This window comes from Salmo salar, chromosome 11 (genome assembly GCF_965601325.2).
Source record: "Salmo salar chromosome 11, fSalSal1, whole genome shotgun sequence".
NCBI classification, from domain to species: Eukaryota; Metazoa; Chordata; class Actinopteri; order Salmoniformes; family Salmonidae; genus Salmo; species Salmo salar.
In genome coordinates this window covers 24,594,378-24,618,117 of record NC_138301.1, presented here as the reverse complement: position 1 = coordinate 24,618,117, position 23,740 = coordinate 24,594,378, and the positions used below count along the sequence as shown (strand labels likewise).

Below are 23,740 nucleotides of genomic sequence, written 5' to 3'. Positions count from 1 at the left end.
CTGCGGCGTTCTGGATGAGTTGTAGGGGTTTAATGGCACAGGCAGGGAGCCCAGCCAACAACGAGTTGCAGTAATCCAGATGGGAGATGACAAGTGCCTGGATTAGGACCTGTGCCGCTTCCTGTGTGAGGCAGGGTCGTACTCTGTGAATGTTGTAGAGCATGAACCTACAGGATCGGGTCACCGCCTTGATGTTAGTGGAGAACGACAGGGTGTTGTCCAGGGTCACGCCGAGGCTCTTAGCACTCTGGGAGGCAGACACAGGGAGTTGTCAACCGTGATGGCGAGATCATGGAATGGGCAGTCCTTCCCCGGGAGGAAGAGCAGCTCTGTCTTGCCGAGGTTCAGCTTGAGGTGGTGATCCGTCATCCACACTGATATGTCTGCCAGACATGCAGAGATGCGATTCGCCACCTGGTTGTCAGAAGGGGGAAAGGAGAAGATTAATTGTGTGTCATCTGCATAGCAATGATAAGAGAGACCATGTGAGGATATGACAGAGCCAAGTGACTTGGTGTATAGCGAGAATAGGAGTGGGCCTAGAACAGAGCCCTGGGGGACACCAGTGGTGAGCGCACGTGGTGCGGAGACAGATTCTCGCCACGCCACCTGGTAGGAGCGACCTGTCAGGTAGGACGCAATCCAAGCGTGGGCCGCGCCGGAGATGCCCAGCTCGGAGAGGGTGGAGAGGAGGATCTGATGGTTCACGGTATCAAAGGCAGCAGATAGGTCTAGAAGGATGAGAGCAGAGGAGAGAGAGTTAGCTTTAGCAGTGCGGAGAGCCTCCGTGACACAGAGAAGAGCAGTCTCAGTTGAATGCCCAGTCTTGAAACCTGACTGATTAGGATCAAGAAGGTCATTCTGAGAGAGATAGCAAGAGAGCTGGCCAAGGACGGCACGTTCAAGAGTTTGGAGAGAAAAGAAAGAAGGGATACTGGTCTGTAGTTGTTGACATCGGAGGGATCGAGTGTAGGTTTTTTCAGAAGGGGTGCAACTCTCGCTCTCTTGAAGACGGAAGGGACGTAGCCAGCGGTCAAGGATGAGTTGATGAGCGAGGTGAGGTAGGGGAGAAGGTCTCCGGAAATGGTCTGGAGAAGAGAGGGGATAGGGTCAAGCGGGCAGGTTGTTGGGCGGCCGGCCGTCACAAGACACGAGATTTCATCTGGAGAGAGAGGGGAGAAAGAGGTCAAAGCACAGGGTAGGGCAGTGTGAGCAGGACCAGCGGTGTCGTTTGACTTAGCAAACGAGGATCGGATGTCGTCAACCTTCTTTTCAAAATGGTTGACGAAGTCATCCGCAGAGAGGGAGGGGGGGGGGGAGGGGGAGGAGGATTCAGGAGGGAGGAGAAGGTAGCAAAGAACTTCCTAGGGTTAGAGGCAGATGCTTGGAGTTTAGAGTGGTAGAAAGTGGCTTTAGCAGCAGAGACGGAAGAGGAAAATGTAGAGAGGAGGGAGTGAAAGGATGCCAGGTCCGCAGGGAGGCGAGTTTTCCTCCATTTCCGCTCGGCTGCCCGGAGCCCTGTTCTGTGAGCTCGCAGTGAGTCGTCGAGCCACGGAGCAGGAGGGGAGGACCGAGCAGGCCTGGAGGATAGGGGACAGAGGAAATCAAAGGATGCAGAGAGGGAGGAGAGGAGGGTTGAGGAGGCAGAATCAGGAGATAGGTTGGAGAAGGTTTGAGCAGAGGGAAGAGATGATAGGTTGGAGAAGGTTTGAGCAGAGGGAAGAGATGATAGGATGGAAGAGGAGAGAGTAGCGGGAGAGGGAGAGCGAAGGTTGGGACGGCGCAATACCATCCGAGTAGGGGCAGAGTGAGAAGTGTTGGATGAGAGCGAGAGGGAAAAGGATACAAGGTAGTGGTCGGAGACTTGGAGGGGATTTGCAATGAGATTAGTGGAAGAACAGCATCTAGTAAAGATGAGGTCAAGCGTATTGCCTGCCTTGTGAGTAGGGGGGGAAGGTGAGAGGGTGAGGTCGAGAGAGGAGTGGAAAGAAGGAGGCAGAGAGGAATGAGTCAAATGTAGATGTGGGGAGGTTAAAGTCACCCAGAACTGTGATAGGTGAGCCATCCTCAGGAAAGGAACTTATCAAGGCGTCAAGCTCATTGATGAACTCTCCAAGGGAACCTGGAGGGCGATAAATGATAAGGATGTTAAGCTTGAAAGGGCTGGTAACTGTGACAGCATGGAATTCAAATGAGGAGATAGACAGATGGGTCAGGGGAGAAGAGAGAATGTCCACTTGGGCGAGATGAGGATTCCAGTGCCACCACCCCGCTGGCTCGATGCTCTAGGGGTATGCGAGAACACGTAGTCAGACGAGGAGAGAGCAGTAGGAGTAGCAGTGTTATCTGTGGTAATCCATGTTTCCGTCAGCGCCAGGAAGTCTAGGGACTGGAGGGTAGCATAGGCTGAGATGAACTCAGCATTGTTGGCCGCAGACCGGCAGTTCCAGAGGCTGCCGGAGACCTGGAACTCCACGTGGGTCGTGCGCGCTGGGACCACCAGGTTAGAGTGGCAGCGGCCACGCGGTGTGGAGCATTTGTATGGCCTGTGCAGAGGGGAGAGAACAGGGAGAGAACAGGGATAGACAGACACATAGTAGACAAGCTACAGAAGAGGCTACGCTAATGCAAAGGAGATTGGAATGACAAGTGGACTACACGTCTCGAATGTTCAGAAAGTTAAGCTTACGTTGCAAAAATCTTATTGACTAAAATGATACAGTACTGCTGGCTGGTGGAGTAGGCTAGCTAGCAGTGGCTGCGTTGTTGACTTTGAACGTGTAGCTGGCTAGGTAACCTCGGTAGTTTCAGTACTACACCTTGTCATGATACAAAGCAACTTTGTAGCTAGCTAACATAACACTAATCAAGACGTTCCTTGTAATGTATTTAATTTCTACAATGCTGCTCGTCGGTAATAGTTGGCTGGGTTAGGAAAAATGGCGTCGCGGGGGATGGAAATAGCTGGCTAGCTAACCTCGATGGCTGGCTAGCTAACCTCGGTAATTACTAGACTACACAATTATCAAGCTATGACAAAGACAACTAAGTAGCTAGCTAGCTAACACTGCACTAGTTCATCAGAACAGAGAATCTTGTTTCTCATGCTCAGAGTCCTTTGGTGCCTTTTATAATCACACAGCAATTTTCAAAGCAAGCATATGTCACCAAAACCGCAGCTTAATGCAGCACTAACCTTTGATCTTCATCAGATGACACTCCTAGGACATTGTTATACAATACATGCATGTTTTGTTCATATTTATATCAAAAAACAGCTTTTTACATTAGCGTGTGATATTCAGAACTAGCATACCCACCGAAAACTTCCGGTGAATTTACTAAATTAGTCATGATAGACTTTCACAAAAAACATAATTATTTTAAGAATTATAGATACAGAACTCCTTTATGCAATCCCGGTATCAGATTTTAAAATGGCTTTTTTGCGAAAGCACATTTTGCAATATTCTGAGTACATATCACGGCTAGTTATTTTGACACCCACCAAGTTTGGCCCTCACCAAACTCAGAATTACTATTTGAAAAATTGGATTACCTTTGCGTGTTCATCAGAATGCACTCCCAGTTAGTTATAGTATAGTAGTTATATCCAAATAGCGCCGTTTTGTTTGTTCGTGCGTTCAGGTCACTATCCGAAGGGTGACGTGCAAGCGCATTTCGTGACAAATTTCAAAATATTCCATTACCGTACTTCGAAGCATGTCAAACGCTGTTTAAAATCAATTTCTATGCTATTTTTCTCGTAAAATAGCGATGATATTCCAACCGGGCGACGTTGTAATCATTCAAAGGCTGAGGGAAAGAAATTGAGAATTCTTGTGACCGCATCTCCAGTGTCACTGTTCCCAGGCTGACCACTCTCAAATTCTCCTGCTGTTCTTTGCCCAGAGACATCAGACACCCCATTACACTTTCTGGCACCTTCTGAGAGCCAATGGAAGCCTTAGAAAATGTCACGTTACAGCAGAGATGCTGTATTTTCGATAGAGCTGCAACTGAAGGACAACATTGTCAGACAGGGCACTTCCTGTATGGAATCTTCTCAGGTTTTGGCCTGCCATATGAGTTCTGTTATACTCAGACACCATTCAAACAGTTTTAGAAACTTTTAGTGTTTTCTATCAAAATCTACAAATTATATGCATATTCTAGTTTCTGGGCAAGAATAGTAACCAGTTTAAATCGGGTACGTTTTTTATCCGGCCGTGCAAATACTACCCCCTAGCCCCACAGGTTAACAGGTGCATGTTTATCAATAATTGGAAGAAGCAATTTCAGAAATTCATCAAGTGCATCATTTGGATGCTCCTTTCATTAATCACGTCAGACCAACAAACGTATGTAACATCGACTTAAGAGTCACTGCAAAATATTTTGTATGATCTCTTACACTATTTTAGGACCAGCTTTTGGAACGTTGTCTTTCCTGACTATAGCCACTAGTGTGATCACTGCATCCAATGGGTACGGACACAGCTTTAGAACAAAGTTCTACAGTATTTAACAAAATGTGATCCATACATGTGGATCTTGTTCCTCTGTAAACACCCTCATAGGTTGACTTTAATAACTTGAACCAGATTAAAAACACTGGTTACAGTGAAGCTTCCTCTTGAGCAGACAGCTTGATGAATCCCAGTCAATATTCAGGACCCCATGAAAGTAGACCTCTGTTTACATCACATACACTATCAAGCTTTTCACACATTTAGATACTGACTGTTAGCACTTGGTGGGCTATAGCAACACCACAAAAGAAAAGTATTTTAGATTTGCCAAGTGAACCTGCAACTACAACACTTCAATAACATTTGAAATAAGCTCTTCTCTAAGCATTACAGGGATATGACTGAATATACAGTGCATTTGGAAAGTATACAGACCCCATGACTTTTTCCAAATTGTTACATTACAGCCTTATTCTAAAATTGCTTAAATCGTTTTTTAACCCCTCATCAATCTACACACAATACCCCATAAGGACAACGCAAAAACATTGCTTTGAGCGTCGAGTCTTCGGTATGACGCTACAAGCTTGGCACACTTGTATTTGGTGCTTTTCTAGCATTCACTGCAGATCCTCTCGCTCCCAGGTTGGATGGGGAGTGTTGCTGCACAGGTATTTTCAGGTCTCCAGAGATGTTGGATCATGCTCTGGTGTGGCAACTCAAGGACATTGAGACTTGTACTGAAGCCACTCCTGCATTGTCTTGACTGTGCTTAGGGTCGGGACAAAGCTCTGAATGTCCTTGAGTGGCCTAGCTGGAGCCCGGACCTGAACCCGATCGAACATCTCTGGAGAGACCTGAAAATAGTGGTGCAGCGACGTTCCCCATCCAACCTGACAGGGCTTGAGACGATCTGCAGATAAGAATGGGAGAAACCTCCCAAATACAGGTGTGCAAGCTTGTAGCATCATTCCCAATAAGACTCGTGTCTGTAATCACTGCCAAAGGTCCTTCAACAAAGTACTGAGTGAAGGGCCTGAATACTTATGTAAATGTGATATATCCAGGTTTTTTAACCTCTCTGGGCTTGGCGGGACGAATTCGTCCCACCTACGCAACAGCCAGTGTAATCCAGTGGCGCGATTTTCAAATACCTTAGAAATGCTATTACTTCAATTTCTCAAACATATGACTATTTTACAGCATTTTAAAGACAAGACTCTCGTTAATCTAACCACACTGTCCGATTTCAAAAAGGCTTTACAACGAAAGCAAAACATTAGATTATGTCAGCAGAGTACCCAGCCAGAAATAATCAGACACCCATTTTTCAAGCTAGCATATAATGTCACAAAAACCCAGAAGACAGCTAAATGCAGCACTAACCTTTGATCTTCATCAGATGACAACCCTAGGACATTGTTATACAATACATGCATGTTTTGTTCAATCAAGTTCATATATCAAAAACCAGCTTTTTACATTAGCATGTGACGTTCAGAACTAGCATACCCCCCCGCAAACCTCCGGTGAATTTACTAAATTACTCACGATAAACGTTCACAAAAAACATAATTATTTTAAGAATTATAGATACAGAACTCCTTTGTGCAATCGAGGTGTCCGATTTTAAAATAGCTTTTCGGTGAAAGCACATTTTGCAATATTCTCAGTAGATAGCCCAGCCACCACGGCTAGCCATTTAGACACCGACCAAGTTTAGCCCTGACCAAACTCCGATTTACTATTACAAAAGTTTGATTACATTTGTCTTCGTCAGAATGCACTCCCAGGACTGCTACTTCAATAACAAATGTTGGTTTGGTCCAAAATAATCCATCGTTATATCCAAATAGCGGCGTTTTGTTCGTGCGTTCCAAGACACTATCCGAAGTGTAAATAAGGGTCACGAGCATGGCGCAATTCGTGACAAATTTCTAAATATTCCATTACCGTACTTCGAAGCATGTCAACCGCTGTTTAAAATCCATTTTTCTCATAAAAAAGCGATAATATTCCGACCGGGAATCTGCGTTTAGGTAAACAGAGGAAAGAAAACAAAGCATTCTGTCGACGCGGGCACGCGCCTGAGTCTCACAGTACTGTAACCAGCCACTACCCAAACGCGCTACTTTTTTTCAGCCAGAGCCTGCAAAGCCACGATTCAGCTTTTTGCCGCCTTCTGAGAGCCCATTGGAGCCGTAGGAAGTGTCACGTAACAGCAGAGATCCTTTGTTTTGGATAGAGATGACAAAGAAGGCCAAGAAATGGTCAGACAGGGTACTTCCTGTACAGAATCTTCTCAGGTTTTGACCTGCCATTTGAGTTCTGTTGTACTCACAGACACCATTCAAACAGTTTTAGAAACTTTGGAGTGTTTTCTATCCAAAGCCAATAATTACATGTATATTCTAGTTACTGGGCAGGAGTAGTAACCAGATTAAATCGGGTATGTTTTTTTTATCCAGCCGTGTCAATACTGCCCCCTAGCCCTAACAGGTTAAACCTGTTTTTGCTTTATCATTAATTGGGTTTTGTGTGTAGATTGAAGGGGGGGGGGGGGACTTTCATCATTTTTAGAATAAGGATGTCACAAAATGTGGGAAAAGTTAAGGGGTCTGAATACTTTCCAAAGGCACTGTATATACAGCAACACCTCCCCCGTGAGCATGTCTGTCTCTTCTATACATGTTATTTCCTTGTTTTGCTACTGCTGAATCAAATGAATTGAGTCTCAGAAATGGCTAATATATGAATGTTAGCAAGTTATTGATTTTATTAACCTTATTTCTAATGCTACATATCTCTATGGGCTAATTTCAGCCCTTTCCTGGGTAGCTTATCAGAGACATACTGAAAATGGCAAACAAAGCAAGAGGAAAAAAATATTTACATTCAGCAGTCCATGAATCGATTGGTGTGTGTTTGTTGCGGGGTTGAAGCTACAAACCCATAGGCTTGGTTCTCTCATCCCTTCCAGGCTTCTGGGAGGGAGAGTGGACAATGAGCCTGTCATAGGGGATTTAAGCAATGTCCCCACGCACTCTGGCAGCTTTCATGGCTAGGATAAGTTATTTCCTTTTCTGGCGCACAGCTTCAGGATAGACCCGGTTGAGGAAGATATACGTTCTTATCAAGTTCCTGGCTCTTTCCAGAACCTCTACTTTGTTCTTGAACCTCAGGAACTTGACTACTATCGGCCTGTCACCTGGGTCGGTGGTGGGTTTTCCAGTCCTGTGGGCGCACTCTACCTCAAACTGGTCCATCTTCAATTTCTCAGATCATTTCCCTCACTTTGTCCTCTGACTCCGTCCAGGTCTCATGCAGATTCTGCAATTCTGCCCACAACCATGTTGTTCCGCCTTGATAGTCTGCTTTATCCATCATTATTGTCATGGATACACACACGGAACTGATGTCCTCTCTCAATGACTTAGACTGTTCATCTTACCGTTCTCCTGTTTCTACTCATCGTGCTGACCCTGGGAGAACTGCAAACTGTTCTTCAGTTAGTTGAATCCACCAGTATTTTGACAAAACACTTAAAGCTATTTTCTTGTAACAACTGCTTGTAGAACCTTGTCATGGTAGCTAGCAACAGGTTACACTGTTACTCCTCGCAGTTCCAGACAGGGCAGGTCACAGGGAAGATTGATAATGACAAACAGCAGGGATCTAGACAGCCACAAACCCGGGACGATCTGCGGTCCCAGCCACAATGGGATACCGCTTCGCGGGCTGCATTCAACCCCGCTAACTTGATAGGCAGCTAGGTAAATGGATCCTCAGACCTGGCCTAAGTTGGCAAGATCACTGGACAGAGACTAGCAGTCCCAGCAACTGTCACGGGATCCAAACTAAAAAGTTAGCTAGCTACTAAGAAACTTTTCAAAACACAACCGAGCTCTCCCTCATTTCATGTTAAACAGGAAGTGATGATAGTTATTAAAAAATAATAGGCAAATATTGCACAATCCAGCTGTGCAAAGCTCTTAGACTTACCCAAGAAGACTCATGGCTGTAATTGATGCCAAAGGTGTTTCTAACATGTTTTGACTCTTGGAGCTGAATACTTGAATATTTGAGTTACTACATTTTTTTTTCTCCACTTTGGCATTTAGTGTTTTGTGTAGATTGACAATTAAATCAATTTTAATACCACTTTCAGGTACAATGTGAAGAAATACTTTTGCAAGTCACTGTATGGATTCATCTCCCTGTTACAGGACCAGCGTATTGAGGAGCTCACGCTGCTCTTAGTCCAGTGCAGACAGTTCAGAGACGTTGTGACCCCAAGACAAGGTAACAATCTTCCCTACCATACATATAGTACTACTCTAGTTACAGATTTTTTTTATATATATGCATTTTAATTAAAGCCACAAAGGGTAAAACATTCGTTACATTCAAATGTATAATGAACCAGAGAAAGCAGAACATTTCCATTACTCATGATGGTATGAAGCAATGACACTTTCTTTGATAGCTTCACCCACTATCCTCTCAGTATCCAATGAGAGGACTCTGTCGAGCAGTAGTGAGGAAGAGGAGCATGGAGTGGTGATGAGGACAGTTCCTCCCAGTGCACTCCCTGAGAACACAAAGACTGAGGTGGGTCAGAGGAAGGGGAATGTTCAGATGGGGGGGACATTGTTCTCTCAGCCCCAAGCATACACTGACAATTACTCCAGTTTTCAGTATCAGCATAATAGGTTGAAAGTGCCTTTGCATTAAAACTTGATTGATCCTGCCCAATATGGTTCAGAAGTCTCATTTTCCCACAAGTCTTCTGACTATTGAACTAGAGGCTATGGCGCTAGTCATATTCCTCGTTCCCTGTCCTTATCTCCATCTCTCCTCTGGTCCAGATGTCCTTCAGCAGTTCGTCCCCCCAGCTCGTGTCCCACCTGCCAACCCAGAAGGAGAGAGAACTCTGGTGAGACTCTGGGAATGGAACACCTCTTACGGGACTTCACACACATGGCATAAGGGACTGCACTAATCAATATTTCATTGGGAATGATCAGATAATGTATTTTTATCAGGCCGCATCCCAGACTTTTATCAAGCAGTATGGACAACCTACAGAATGGATCTTCACCAAAGGTAGTGGAGACATTTTCACCTGTCAACATTTACTGCCCAGAGTAGGAAAATCTGACTAGAAAGCGCTTTACACTTTTCTTCCCAATCTGTATCACAGCACTAACTCGTCAACTAATGACTGTTCTTCACCTTTCCTACCTCTAGCATGTAGTGGTGATTCCTGTAGAGTTTGAAGTGTCTAATGAGGTATTATTACTGTGAGCAAAACTCTTCACTTTTCATATCTAACCATTACTGTTCTTTCTTGTTTGGGTTGCACTTCTGACCCATGATTGTTTTGTATCTTGTCAATCAGAATTTTACAGAAAAAAATCTGAATTAAAAGTAAAATAAAACATTATTGGTCTAACTGTTTCATTTATCTGTGTTTCTTCTCCAGAATGGGCCTGTAGATAACAGGTGCCAGACCTTGCCGGTGAAGGCCTCCCTCCCAGAGCATAATGGAGAGTGCAGTGAGAGACAGAGCCAAAGGTCTCCAGAGGGGAGTGAAGATGGAGACTCAAGTAAGCCTGAAGAAGCCCCCCCCCCCCCCCCCGACACACACTGTCCATAAGTGCTTCAGACACCTTCACCTCAGAATATACTGTAGGTTTCACTGTGCCTTGTGTTGTATGGTGGACAGACCTGCTCAGAGAAAACAACATATGTGCTTAGGTCTGGCCCCTTCTACACAACAGAGCACAAAGCCCCTGATATCGGATCAGACCAAGACCTGGTCCTCCCTTTGAGACAGGGCAAATACACAGGTCTCTGATTAGTGGCACTGTGATCAAAGCTAATAGCGGAGAGGCTGGAGCAAAGGTTTTCAGGGATATTCCTGACTGCCTGACATATACCATGGTTACAGCCCCACCCTCTTTCTGATCGACCACACTGAACCCAACCCAATCCTCTCTCACAGACCACGCTTACCTCAATTCCACCTTCTCTTTCTAAATGACCAAGGTCCACACAACCCCACCCTCTCTCACGGACCACACTTACCCCAACTCCACCCTGGGCTTTGGAGTGGCAGAAATCAAGCCCATGAGTATATGATCCTCCCACAAAATGAATCTATTTTGGCCTCCCAGCTGTAACTGGTGCCATATTATGGATGCAGTGGTGGGATTTTGTGCTGTGCACAAACAGGCCCAGCAGCTGGAACCCCTTTCTATGTGCTCTCACTCCTGTTGGGTGGTTGGTTAGAGCCAAAGGCCTCCAATACAAACATGAGAAAGCAAAGCTCTACCAATCCCCTAGTGGGCTTATCAATGAGTGTTACTGGGGTCTGACACACAACTAAAAAGACAGACAAAATACTTTACAATTTACATATAAAACATGTTAATGCTTTTAAGTGCGTGCGCATCAATCAGTTACACATTCATGTCAGTACATACACACAAGTAGGTCACATGGGGGAGACATTGTGCCGTGAGGTGTTGCTTTACCTGTTTTTTTTTTTTTTAAACCAGGTTTGCTGTTCACTTGCACTATATAAGATGGGGAGTCATGCACTCATGGCTCTGTATAATACTGTACGGTTCCTTGAATTTGTTCTGTACCTGGGGACTGTGTTAATACCCCTGGTGGCATGTCTGGTGGGGTAAGTGTGTGTGTCAGTGCTGTGTGTAAGTTGACTGCATACAATTTGGAATTTCCAATACATTCATGTTTCTTTATATTTCAGGGATATGTACACATAAGGGTGTCCATGGCACTAGCTATGAGTTAATTAACATGTTTGTGCTAGTCATCTCTCCACAGGCTATTGGCAATAAACAGAATTCAGTCATTAAGATTGAAGGTTCACCGCATGTATGAAACTTACTTGCACAAAGAACATCAGCTAATTGTTTTGCGGTCCTGGAAAGAAATTACTTTTTTGAACCAGTTGATTGCTTTTATTTTCAAAAGCAACTCTAATGAAAGCTAAACCAGAACCTTCACCCAGATGTAAACGTCCGATTGAAATGATTCAATGATAGATACACAACTAGAAAATAAAGAATACTTTAGTTCTTTCCCCCCTTCTTACAGGAAAGACAGAGCAAATGGATGACACCGCATCCTCTGACCTTTCACCCCAGTCTTCAGTGGTGGAGTCAGGTCAACAGACTATTGGCTCACCAGAGCACCTGAAGAACAATAACAGTATCAGAAAGCTCTGGGGAAAGTGAGTGGGTATATATTTTTTTATAAAATAGAAACAGTAAATTGAGCATATGTACCTCACCTAAAATGGCAAGCTTTGGGATGTGAATGACACCCAAGTCTTGTATGTTATGTACAGTATGTCTATGAAATCAAATACTGTCCTCTCTTCCAGGATCAAGCGGACACAGTCAGGGGGTCTGCAGGGGGAGGACCTGGAACCAAACCAGTTTAGGAGAGGGGGGCTGCGTGCCACAGCGGGGCCAAGACTGACCCGGACCCCTGAGTCTGGCAGCTCTGTTTGGTAAGACTGGGTTGGGGATGACCTTAAATTAGCAAACAGTTGCTTATCAACAGATGGCTTGTTGATAGTATGCCCATATGCAGAGCGTCTACAGAAATTCCGGACTATCCAAATAAAGTGTGCCAATATGTGACCGACCGCCTCAGTTTTGTCTTATGTAGCAACATTTGAACTTTTTTTACATTAGATAAAAATAGCATAACTGGTTGCTTTTTAACACCAATATATCCATGCATTTAATATGTATCAATCTAGCAAACCAGGCAACTAAAAGGAACTTTCTAAACAATGTTTTTGCTTAGTTTCTAGCTTGTTAGAAGGTATAACCGGTACAGTGAAATGGGTACTTGCATAGTGGAGTCTTTTGTTTAGACATGTAGCTAGCTAAACAATGAACCATAATCCCAACTCGTAATATTACTACCCTGCATGAACCTACAGGTAGTTAAAGCTAACAAACTAGCTAGGTTCAATGTTAGCTAGCTAGCTAACATTAGTCTATAACTAGCAATGTAAATAGCTCTGAGATACAAATAACATTACTACACAGATCATGCATGTAATGTTAGCTAACTAGCCAGCTAACGTTATCAGCAATGAAAAATATCTGAAAATGTAGCTAGCTAGACTCTCTTATCCGTATAAACGCTTCTCCCTCTTTGTTACAAATGCCATGGTTGCCCTTAGTTTGAAAATGTAATCCAGACAAATTTATACTACAGCCTTCTGTGTTCTCTTTGACTCCCTCTGCATTTGCAATCAAACGCCTGCATTTTCTCCATCTCCTTAGCTATCATACTCTGCTTCCACCAGGCATTCCACTGATTTCAAAACTCTCCTGCCAGAAAGTGAAGAGCCATAGCAACACTGCAGGTCTTCGTGATATCTTTCAAAAAAGCCACTTTAGAAAGGATTCTTAACCTCTTACATCTAGACGTTCCGCTAGCGGACACCTGCTCCAATATCCAATGATAGGCGTAGCGCAAATTACAAATTCCTCAAACTTAAATTTTTCAAACATATGACTATTTTACAGCATTTTAAAGACAAGACTCTCCTTTATCTAACCACACTGTCTGATTTCAAAAAGGCTTTACAGCGAAAGCAAAACATTAGATTATGTCAGCAGAGTACCCAGCCAGAAATAATCAGACACCCATTTTTCAAGCTAGCATATAATGTCACAAAAAACAAAACCACAGCTAAATGCAGCACTAACCTTTGATCTTCATCAGATGACACACCTAGGACATTATGTTATACAATACATGCATGTTTTGTTCAACCAAGTTCATATTTCTATCAAAAACCAGCTTTTTACATTAGCATGTGACGTTCAGAACTAGCATACCTCTGGTGAATTGACTAAATTACTCACGATAAACGTTCACAAAAAACATAATTATTTAAAGAATTATAGATACAGAACTCCTTTGTGCAATTGAGGTGTCCGATTTTTAAAATAGCTTTTCGGTGAAAGCACATTTTGCAATATTCTGAGTAGATAGCCCAGCCATCACGGCTAGCTATTTAGACACCGACCAAGTTTAGCCCTGACCAAACTCCGATTTACTATTAGAAAAGTTTGATTACCTTTGGTGTTCTTCGTCAGAATGCACTCCCAGGACTGCTACTTAATAACAAATGTTGGTTTGGTTCAAAATAATCCATTGTTATATCCAAATAGCGGCGTTTTGTTCGTGCGTTCAAGACACTATCCGAATTGTAAATAAGGGTCACGAGCATGGCGCATTTCGTGTCACAAGATTTCTAAATATTCCATTACCGTACTTCGAAGCATGTCAACCGCTGTTTAAAATCCATTTTTATGCCATGTTTCTGGTTAAAAAAAGCAATAATATTCTGACCGGGAATCTGGTTTAGGTAAACAGAGGAAAGAAAATAAAGCATGGGGTCGACTCGGGCACGAGCCTGAGTCTCACAGTACTGTGACCAGCCACTATCCAAACGCGCTACTTTTTTTCAGCCAGAGCCTGCAAAGCCACAATTCAGCTTTTTGCCACCTTCTGAGAGCCCATGGGAGCCGTAGGAAGTGTCACGTAACAGCAGAGATCCCCTGTATTGGATAGAGATAATCAAGAAGGGCAAGAAATTGTCAGACAGGGCACTTCCTGCATGGAATCTTCTCAGGTTTTGGCCTGCCAAATGAGTTCTGTTATACTCAGACGCCATTCAAACAGTTTTAGAAACTTTGGAGTGTTTTCTATCCAAAGCTAATAATTATATGCATATTCTAGTTTCTGGGCAGGAGTAATAATCAGATTAAATCGGGTACGTTTTTTATCCGGCCGTGAAAATACTGCCCCCTAGCCATAACAGGTTAACATACTTAGCAGCTCATGTTATAGACTGGTCTGCCATGTAGCATGCTTCTGTCTGAACTTTTCTCTCAGCATGTCCAGCCTAACCATTATCTCTGCCAATCATGGCTAGCGGCAGGTAGGAGCGTTGGGCCATTAACCAAAAGGTTGCTGGATCGAATCCCCGAGCTGACAAGGTAAAAATCCCGACGCGCTGAATACGTTGATGTCGATTAAGGCAGCCCTCCGCACCTCTCATTCAGAGGGGTTGGGTTAAATGCAGAAAACAGATTTCAGTTGTACAACTGACTAGTTATCCCCCTTTACTGTGTTTTTCCGTGGTTAAACCAACTAGGCTCGTAATTTAACAAAAACAATTTTCATTTACAGACGGCATACAAGTTTTTAAAGGAACATGAAAGTTCGTATGTTCTAGAATACATTTCTGAAGAAAACAAAGCTTTGATTAATTATGTAATTTAATAAACAATTGTCTCCGGTATAGTATTGACGTGCGACATATGCCTACTTTACTGAAATGAGTCACACGTTTGCTACTGCACCTGTTTCAATACAGGGTATACTGTTCACATCGTATAGCTGTTGAGTAGGCCAAATACAATACATGTAGACAGAAGCAAAACAAGGTTTTTCATCAGTGTTCTCGCTGTCACAAATTCTTAATCTAATTTCTCTCATTCTGTCTATCAGGGATATGAACACTCCATTCAGCCAGTGGACCAGGGAGCAAGTGTGTGGTTGGCTGGAGGACTATGGTCTGGGTCAGTACGTCAACCTGACCCGGCAGTGGGTCGACAACGGACAGACGCTCCTGTCTGCAAGGCCACAGGACTTTGAGAAGGTCATTGAGGGCGAGAGGGTTGCTACCCTGATGAACTTAAAAACATACAAAATTGTTGCTTGTATGGTGCCTATATTAGGACAGCCTCAGGGTACCAAGTAGGTTGTGTCAGTCACTCAGAACTTTTCAGTCTCAGCAGGATTCCATATGGACACTGCGTTGTCGTAACACTGCAGGAATCAGGATCATGTTCTGAACTTATAAACAGTCATTGATTAGCTTTGGGAAACCACAGTAAAACCTTGCATGTGTTTGGGAACCTTATTTTAATGTAAGTGTTTCTGTGTCCACAGGAAATGGGTATCAAACACCCGCTACACAGGAAGAAACTACAGCTGGCTCTAAGGGGGTTCAGTACTAAAGCCCTGGAAAAGTCCTCTGAACTAGACCACATCTGGGTTACACGTACGTACTCTTAAAATCTACTATATTCAGACATTGCCAGAAGTGTGGTATTTGAGGTGCACAATGAGTCAACTGCATTGTCTGTAGGATATTTTGCTGGAAAATGTTCCTTGTTTAAAAGGAAGTTAAAATGGTTAACTCTGGTCATGTGCAGGATGGTTGGATGACATAGGCCTTCCTCAGTACAAGGACCATTTCCACGAGGGACGAGTGGATGGCAGGATGCTCCAGTATCTCACCGTGGTAAAGCTAAACAATTAGATTTTTTAAAAGTGAATCCTTCAAAAAAAATGTACATGCTCTCAAGTGATATCATCACCATTAATATACAATTACTATGAAAGGGATCCCATAGAGTGAATACACCCTAGCTTTCCAACTGAAGTACAGTATCTAAACTGTTTTCCAGAATGACCTGCTTTTCCTGAAGGTGACCAGTCAGCTCCATCACCTCAGTATAAAGTGTGCTATCCACGTCCTCCACGTCAACAAGTTCAACCCCCACTGCCTCCGACGCAGGCCTGGAGAGGAGGTGAGAGGGTAGGGGACCCTGAGGAGGGAAATGAGGGGAGAAGCAAAAGATGGACGAGAGGAAAAGTTGGCATGATTGCTGAGAAATGAGTTAATATTTGTATAATGACAAGATTTTACTGCTCAGTGGAGGAACTCTCTCATTTCTCTCTCTCCCTGGTCAGAGAAACCCCTCTCCCTCAGAAGTGATCCAATGGTCCAACCATCGTGTGATGGAGTGGCTTCGGGCAGTGGACCTGGCTGAGTATGCACCCAACCTACGGGGCAGTGGGGTCCATGGAGGTCTCATTGTGAGTGGACTGCACCTCAGAACCATGCATGCGTTCCAATTCCCCAAACTTTTCTGAAGTGTGCAGTTGCACACCCCCTGTCATCTGCAGGAACACACTTTGGAAGAAGACTGGAGAATCGTGATTCAGCACTTAAAAATGATTTTGTTCCTACCTGAGTGAGCTCCAGCCCTGTCCTCTACCCCGGTACTTTAGATTCTGGAGCCGCGGTTCAGCTCTGAGACCCTGGCCATGCTGCTGAACATCCCCCCTCAGAAGACCCTGCTCCGCCGCCACCTGGCCACCGCCTTCACCTCCCTGGTGGGGACGCAGGCCACTCTGGAGAAACGGGAGTATGCCAACGCCACCGGCCATGCACCCCTCACTACCACCGCCAAAGTCCGGGTACGACTGCTGTGTGTCCATGGAAGAAGGCCCGTGATTACTGTAAAATGTGCTGTGAATACTGTGTACATGTAATGAAATCTGCTTAATTTGCTGTTGAGAGTTTTAGAAATAATCCACAGTAGTTATTGTTCAATGTACATATTGTGTACAGAGGACCCTAGCTTAAGCCCTTTTCTTCCTGTATTATTTCAGCCCAAGAAGCTTGGTTTCACCCACTTCAGTCACCTGAGGAAGAGAAGTCCAGATAATTTGGTGGACTACATCTGCCCTATAGACAGTGGGGGCCTTTCGGCCATGAAGGGGGTTTCCCATCGGCCGTACACAGGGGTCCGAGGCCTCAGCCCCATCCTGGACAGAGAGCCAGAGAGGCGGGAGCAGGTGGGGCCCAAAAGCTGACACTGACGCTCCCCTCAGCCAATGACTGCAAATCTTATGGCTTTTCACCCCACATGCCGACGTAAACACATGCTCTCCCTGAATCAAGGTGCTGATTCTGTGATTCTGTGGAAATTCTAAAGCAGTGATTTTTATTTTTTTCGCCAAATGGTGATTCACTGGACAAGCTACAGTGTGTGCATATAATGAATATCATCAGGATGTGCTAATTGGGTATTTGCTGGACATGCTGTATGATAATTAGCTGGATGTGCTAATTACTTATTTGCTGGAGATGCATATTAAGTAACTGACCTGGATATGTTGAAATCATGACTGACCTGACAGGCTAAATGAGGATTCATAATGCTATGGTTGTATAATGGTTCCCTTTGGAAGCTGCTCTCTGCATTCCTGGAAAAATGAGATGGATTGAATTTTCCTGTCTTCTGCCATTGCTTCAGAACAGGACCCTTATGATGTTACTGACCGTTGTAGCCTTCCTCCTTACCTTGCTGGATTTAGCTTAGCTATTAGCTTGGCTGCCTTGAGTTATGGTACAAATTAATACCAATTCTATAAGCTTCTTTGATTTATTTTGTGTTATATTTAATAACTGGCAAAATCATAATACAAGGTGCTCTCATGATAATTCAGGTTTGCACACAATACTCTACTCAATTGGCCTATAATTATATTGAAAATAAAGAATAATTTGCAGGTGATTGTGTTTTGTATGCTGAATGTTTGATAGTTTAGTTCATTTTAATCCTAAATGCATTATTTAATGTGGTGGAAGGTGGTTGAGGCCACACTAGCCAATACTGACTCTGAAGCAAAGTGCTCTTGCTGGCTCCACTATAACACACATCATGGATTATAGACAACGCTACAGCGGCTTCAAATAATTATTCCGTCAATGCACACCTGAATTTACAGCATTGCTACATCTGTAGTATACAATAGTATCATCTGACTGGTAAGCCATGAATGCTAAAGTTTTCAGGTTGCTGATTAATGTTCCATCAGGCATCCACTGAGGACAGTTCTGTCTCTAGCTCAGACACTGAGGACAACATGGTGAGTTTCAGCATTGTTTTTCAGAGAACTGAAGATATGTTCTGTATCATACAGTATGTAAATTTCCCCCATGGTGTTTCAGTGACGCTATGGCTCAAGTTACAATGCTGCAGTAGGTGGAGTATAACTCAGTATGTTGGACTACTGTTACGTACCATGCTCCATGTTATTGCAACATTATGGTCTTCGTTGTATCCTCAGGTCCATCATTAAAGTTATGCTTTAACTTCTGTATAGTCTACCTATGTGTTATTCCAGTGTGAAGAGAGAACGCTGTGAACAGATCATGCTTTGGAACTTGTGAGAAGCAGAAACCAAACTAGCAGAAATTCCCAGAAAGCCCTGTGTACTCACCCTCGTGAAATCTGAAGATCCTTCATATGTCAAAGGCAGATGTATCCAACAGTTGGATTGGAAGAACAAAACATGAATGACCAGTTCAGACACTATTAGAGTACCAACACCTTGAAAAGTACAAACAGGAAGACAACATGTTATCTTTATTAGGAAATAAGTGCGGAAAAGAAACAGATTCAACAGGGCAATTTACATTAGGGCTTTTCTTGCATTTCACCATTAGCAGTTGGAATGTCACATGATTACCCAGCTTCAGACAATCACTTCACTCCTTTGCTTGTCCACGACTGATTTTGTAGACATGGCAGCGAAAGTTATTCTTTGACAGAGATATAATTGCTCACATTGAACAGACAAAGAATAGTTCATGACTGTCTGAAAGAGGAGGGGGGGGGGGAAGTACGTCAGGTGATCTTTTTGACTGGTCTAGCACTGCACTCTACTGGTTTAAAAAGGCAAGGACATGTCTCAGGATTGGATTCCCTTATTTGAGTTTTATAGAACTGAATAACAAAACAGGAATAACCCTGTTAGACAAGTATTTTAAATCAAAGGCTCAGCATGAAGGTAAACCATTTTTTCCAATGTTTCCCCCTTTTAATTCTCATTACAATATAATATACATTCTCTATCAAGTGTTTGACCTCGTTTCCTAGTTAGTATGTACATAACTCGAAGACCTATGCAGTTCTGTGTAGATGCATAGTGCCATGCGTATGTGCAGTCTAGTTTACTAGTGCAGCATCAATCGTCAACATAATGCATTACCACTTCAGTGTAAGTGGATATGGAGCGAAATACCTATAATGCATGTTATGGATTAATTGCTGTATATGTCTTTGGTGCATTTTCTTTCTCTCTCTCTCAGCAGTTTACATTGGTTTCATTGACCATCAAGGATATATTAAAGCGTCTCAAAATAATATTCCTCACATTTCCAGTTTACCTGAACCAGACTAGGGTTATATGACAATACATGTGAGTACCCTGTATACTGGCTACATGACCAACCTAGCTGATCATAATACCATGGTCTCATCTTTGTATCTGTGCCATGATACTGTCTGTGACAGCATGGACAGTGCCACTGAGGCAATCTCCATTTTGAAGTAGTCCATTTTCTTCTTTATGATTGGCTGATCCCTCCTGATGATCTGGTTGGACTTGACTCCAACAGTGTTACAAGGAAGGATCAGCCAATGAAGTTGGAAGTCCCACCCAGTTGACTATGTCAGAGCGCAAGAGGCGAAGTAACAGGGATAACTGGGCCTAAAATCTGTGTTCTCCAGCAGGTGGTGTTTTTTTTTTTTTTCCAGCTCACCAAGCGAGAAGTTTTTGTTTGTAGGTCAATGAGAGGCTTATTTGCTATGTGTGGCTTATTTGATCGAATAGAAGCTTCACAATGCTTAGGTTGTTACGAGTGTATTGATATAAGTAGGACGTGACATCCTGACAACTTTTGAGAAAAAAACACTTTGGCCTAGATTCAAGTCAGTATGTGACATCCATCCATGTCTGAGGACGTTGGGAGATGCGAAACCGGCCACTGGGGGCAACAGTGAGCGCTGTTAACTTAAAATATGTTTCAGAGTATGGTGGATGGGTGTAAGCATCTGCCTCTGATTTTGAAGGATGCATGTTCAAAACCAGCAATAGAAAGTTTTTTTTTAGATTTTTGTTTTAAGCCTATCCCAAACCTTAACCCTTACCTTAACCATTCAGCGTTAATGCCTAAACTTAAAAATCATGAAACTAAATAACGATTTCTGTCATCCTGACTTAGGTTTAAGTTACATCTTGCTTTCCAGTGTTTAAACTTGTGAACAAAGGATTTATGTTAATGCGACTCCGTGCAGCCAATGACAATGTCTGCTTTTGGTATAATGTTGGGAGCCACTTGTGGATTTGACAGCTCTAACACAGTCCCACCTCAGACACATCAAAACAACCCTTATGCACAGGGGCGCAACTATGGTTTTAGAAGCGGGGGGGACGTTTATTATTATTTTTTAAAGATTGTAATCCAGTCAGAAACACTCCAAACAGCTTACCCGACGCTCATAGGCGTCTGCATGTTCCTAAAGCACACAGTTGCCTAATTTTTGTATCACATTCCAATGATAAAACTGGGTTTGGACAAAAATGCAATTTCAGAATTTGTGAAAGTTACGCCCCTGGCTATGCGGATGTCAGCAAAAGCGGATCTAATTGAATAGAGCCCTTTATATTGGAGCGCCCTTTATATTGGAGCGCATCTGCCCTCTTATTGGCTAGAATGGTCCCACCTGATCTTGCCTCGTCCTGACTGCCTTCCATTTTTTAAGACATGTTTTTTTCATTTTTAGCGCGGCCACTTTAGAATCTGGTCAATATAATGGAGAATCTGTGACTACATTAAAATGGTGGAAGCCCTCGATGCCGCTATCCATGCCTTTTGGGCATTAGATGCCTCTAACATTCTCTATGGATGCAACCTGTTGTCAATGTTTCTAGCCCCGTTAATACTGGGTGCTAACATGCATCCTTTGTCCTGATTGTACCCACATTTGTAGACAGGCGTAGACCACATGGAGGTTGTCAGGCATGCATTGTGTCTGGATATTTTACAAGTGTAGATGAAACTGGACAGACAAACCATTATTTTAATGTTAGCGCAAAGGATTCTGTTTCAGTGGTTGTCCTGCAGTCTGACAGCCGAGGACAGTGGTCATGTCCCCTCTGGAGCCATCTAATCCTAAAGCCACCTCCCATCTAGAGCCCTCTGCTCCTGCAATCTACAGCCACCTCCCCTCTGGAGCACTCTCCTCTTGCAGTCTACAGAAACCTCCCCTTTGGAGCACTCTTCTCTTGCAGTACAGAAACCTCCCCTTTGGAGCACTCTCCTCCTGCAGTCTACAGAAACCTCCCCTTTGAAGCCCTCTCCTCCTGCAGTCACCTCCCATCTGGAGCCATCTCCTCCAGCAGTCAACTCCCCTCTGGAACCCTCTCCTCCAGCAGTCAGCTCAGCTCTTGAGCCATGTCCTTCTGCAGTCATCTCCCTTCTGGAGCACTCTACTCCTGCAGCACAGCCTCAACTAGACCAAAAACAATAATTAGTGAATCTTTTACCTCTGCATATCATTAGTTCCCTAACGAAGGACATCCAGATCAATGATTGGAAATGACAAGATCATAAATAAATTAGTCCCACCGATACGTGTGCCACACCAATCAATGGCCCATGTTAAATGCTTATTAGAGGAGGAGGGATGGAGTGGGTGTGGAGGATGGGATGGGTTGGAGGGGACAGGGATAAGGCTGAGGCTGGAGGGGAGATGGGATATATATATAAAGATATTGGTCTGTGGGTTAAACTGTAGGACATTGTATGTGATTGGCCTTATTCCTGTGGTAGTTTCAGAAAGGTTTGGCAATGGCAGAACTGTAAATATCATGTTGGACTGTGAAGATTAGACTGATGTTCCACACCAGCAGGTGTCAGTGTTGTCTGTAGAATAGGTTGCCGTGACAAAGCCTACTAACACCACTTATAACACACTGTCGTTGATTGCTCCTTTTCTACAATTTTGTATTGTGCTGTCAGGCCATTATAATCTCTCAACTAAGAGAAATGAGTGTGTCAATTAATTTCGACTGAAAGTGCCTATTGTCATCTAACAAAGGTTGGACCTGGCTGGAAGTAAACACTTTTTAAAGTCGATTTGCAGAATGATAATGAGAACTCTTGTCTTTCATTGTTCCTTTCCCCACGTACTTTATAATGGTAAAGTTTCCAGTCCTGCTGGTGTTAGTCAGGGCGTCAGCGGGGTCATGGTAATACTAATACTATCTCTGTTATAGCCCCTCATCTCAATGTAACACATTTGTCAGGACATACACGATGACAACACCCCCCAAATGTCTCTCTGACGGGCAGGAGGTGAACAGGGGTATAATGCCAACACAGAGGACATGATTGGATGTCACTGCACCGGTCAAGCACAAAGGCTCATCTTGCGTGGTCCGATGGACACTTATTTAACAGGACATCACAGTCAGGATGGCCATTGGTCAGATGCCCTAATGGGAGTCAGGATGGTCAAGACAGATGCCCTAATGGGATCAGACACAGTTTTTCAACTGTGGACAAAAGAGCATTCCGTGTGGAAACAACCTTAAAGCTGGGGGGTATGCCTTTGAACTGCCCTGTAAGTGTTAGCAGTAAGTAGAAAGACCCTTCCTCTCCTCCTTTTTGGCCTGTTTCCCTCCTGTAATGTTTGGGTGTGTGTGCTTGTGTAGAGGGAAGGCCTTGTTTATAATGGTGCATCTTAGCTAATTTCGGTAATGTGATCCAGCTCCCATTGGCTGACAGTTTAATGACTATTATTTGTGTCACCATCTCTCATAAAGCATTGGCTGTAAATGGCAGTGTGCAGGAAACTAGGGTATGAATGACAGCACGCTTTGCTATATGATATCTATTGTTTTAATTAAGTGAAAGCGATTGTGACATTTATTGGATTCCAAGTTACTTGTTAATGGCAGTCAGGAAAAAGTCTGAGTAAATTATCATGGCTTATATTACATAAATAATTTGTAAACCCTTTGCTAATGACTACACATTATTCTCCCACTGTGCCTGTCCATTCACTTGAAATGTATCACTTTGGAGCGGTAAGGCATTTAAATAATGACCATCTTGACAAAGTCCTACTCCGCTTGTAAGTGTGCCTGCTTGCTTGCTTTTGTGTGTTGTTGGTGATTTTTTAAAATCAAACCTGTCTTCTTTCTGTAAAGAGCAAACTTGCATTCTCTATCAAGAGTGTTAGAAGTCACAGTAACAACCAAATCTGAAAGCACCTCCCTTCATCATCCTGTCGATGTGTCTGTCTGTTTGATCATTGAGCTCCCTCAGATGTCTGGAGCGGAGCGTGATCATGTTGTTGTATGATGTCACTGGTCGTTCTTGTCAACAGGCTTGCCACCAGCTTGCCAGTTTGGGGAACATATTCCTTGGCAGGGTGGCACATACGTCACACACTGGTCGTTGGGCGAGCCGAGGTCGGATCTGTCTCCCGCACACCAGAGTTTTCTGACAGGCCTGCCACAACGATGAGTGCGTAATGCGGACGTGG

General features: G+C 43.7%; 1 protein-coding gene across 8 annotated transcripts in view; it reads left to right on the top strand.

Moving 5' to 3' along the window:
* LOC106562300 (liprin-beta-2) overlaps positions 1-18,501 on the top strand; it is a 36,852-nt gene extending 18,351 nt beyond the window's left edge. For 7 of the 8 annotated variants that reach the window (XM_014127085.3, XM_045689192.2, XM_045689196.2 and 4 more), the window contains 14 exons: positions 8,699-8,774; positions 8,959-9,083; positions 9,341-9,408; positions 9,518-9,578; positions 9,958-10,081; positions 11,601-11,736; positions 11,890-12,018; positions 15,051-15,201; positions 15,495-15,606; positions 15,761-15,849; positions 16,016-16,138; positions 16,302-16,427; positions 16,623-16,811; positions 17,007-18,501. In XM_014127085.3, coding sequence (XP_013982560.3) covers positions 8,699-8,774; positions 8,959-9,083; positions 9,341-9,408; positions 9,518-9,578; positions 9,958-10,081; positions 11,601-11,736; positions 11,890-12,018; positions 15,051-15,201; positions 15,495-15,606; positions 15,761-15,849; positions 16,016-16,138; positions 16,302-16,427; positions 16,623-16,811; positions 17,007-17,210 — 1,713 coding nt within the window. In that variant the 3' untranslated portion in view covers positions 17,211-18,501. The remainder of the gene's footprint in view (positions 1-8,698; positions 8,775-8,958; positions 9,084-9,340; positions 9,409-9,517; positions 9,579-9,957; positions 10,082-11,600; positions 11,737-11,889; positions 12,019-15,050; positions 15,202-15,494; positions 15,607-15,760; positions 15,850-16,015; positions 16,139-16,301; positions 16,428-16,622; positions 16,812-17,006) is intronic. The other variant, XM_045689191.2, reaches the window with a different exon arrangement.
* The last annotated feature ends 5,239 nt before the right edge of the window (positions 18,502-23,740 follow it).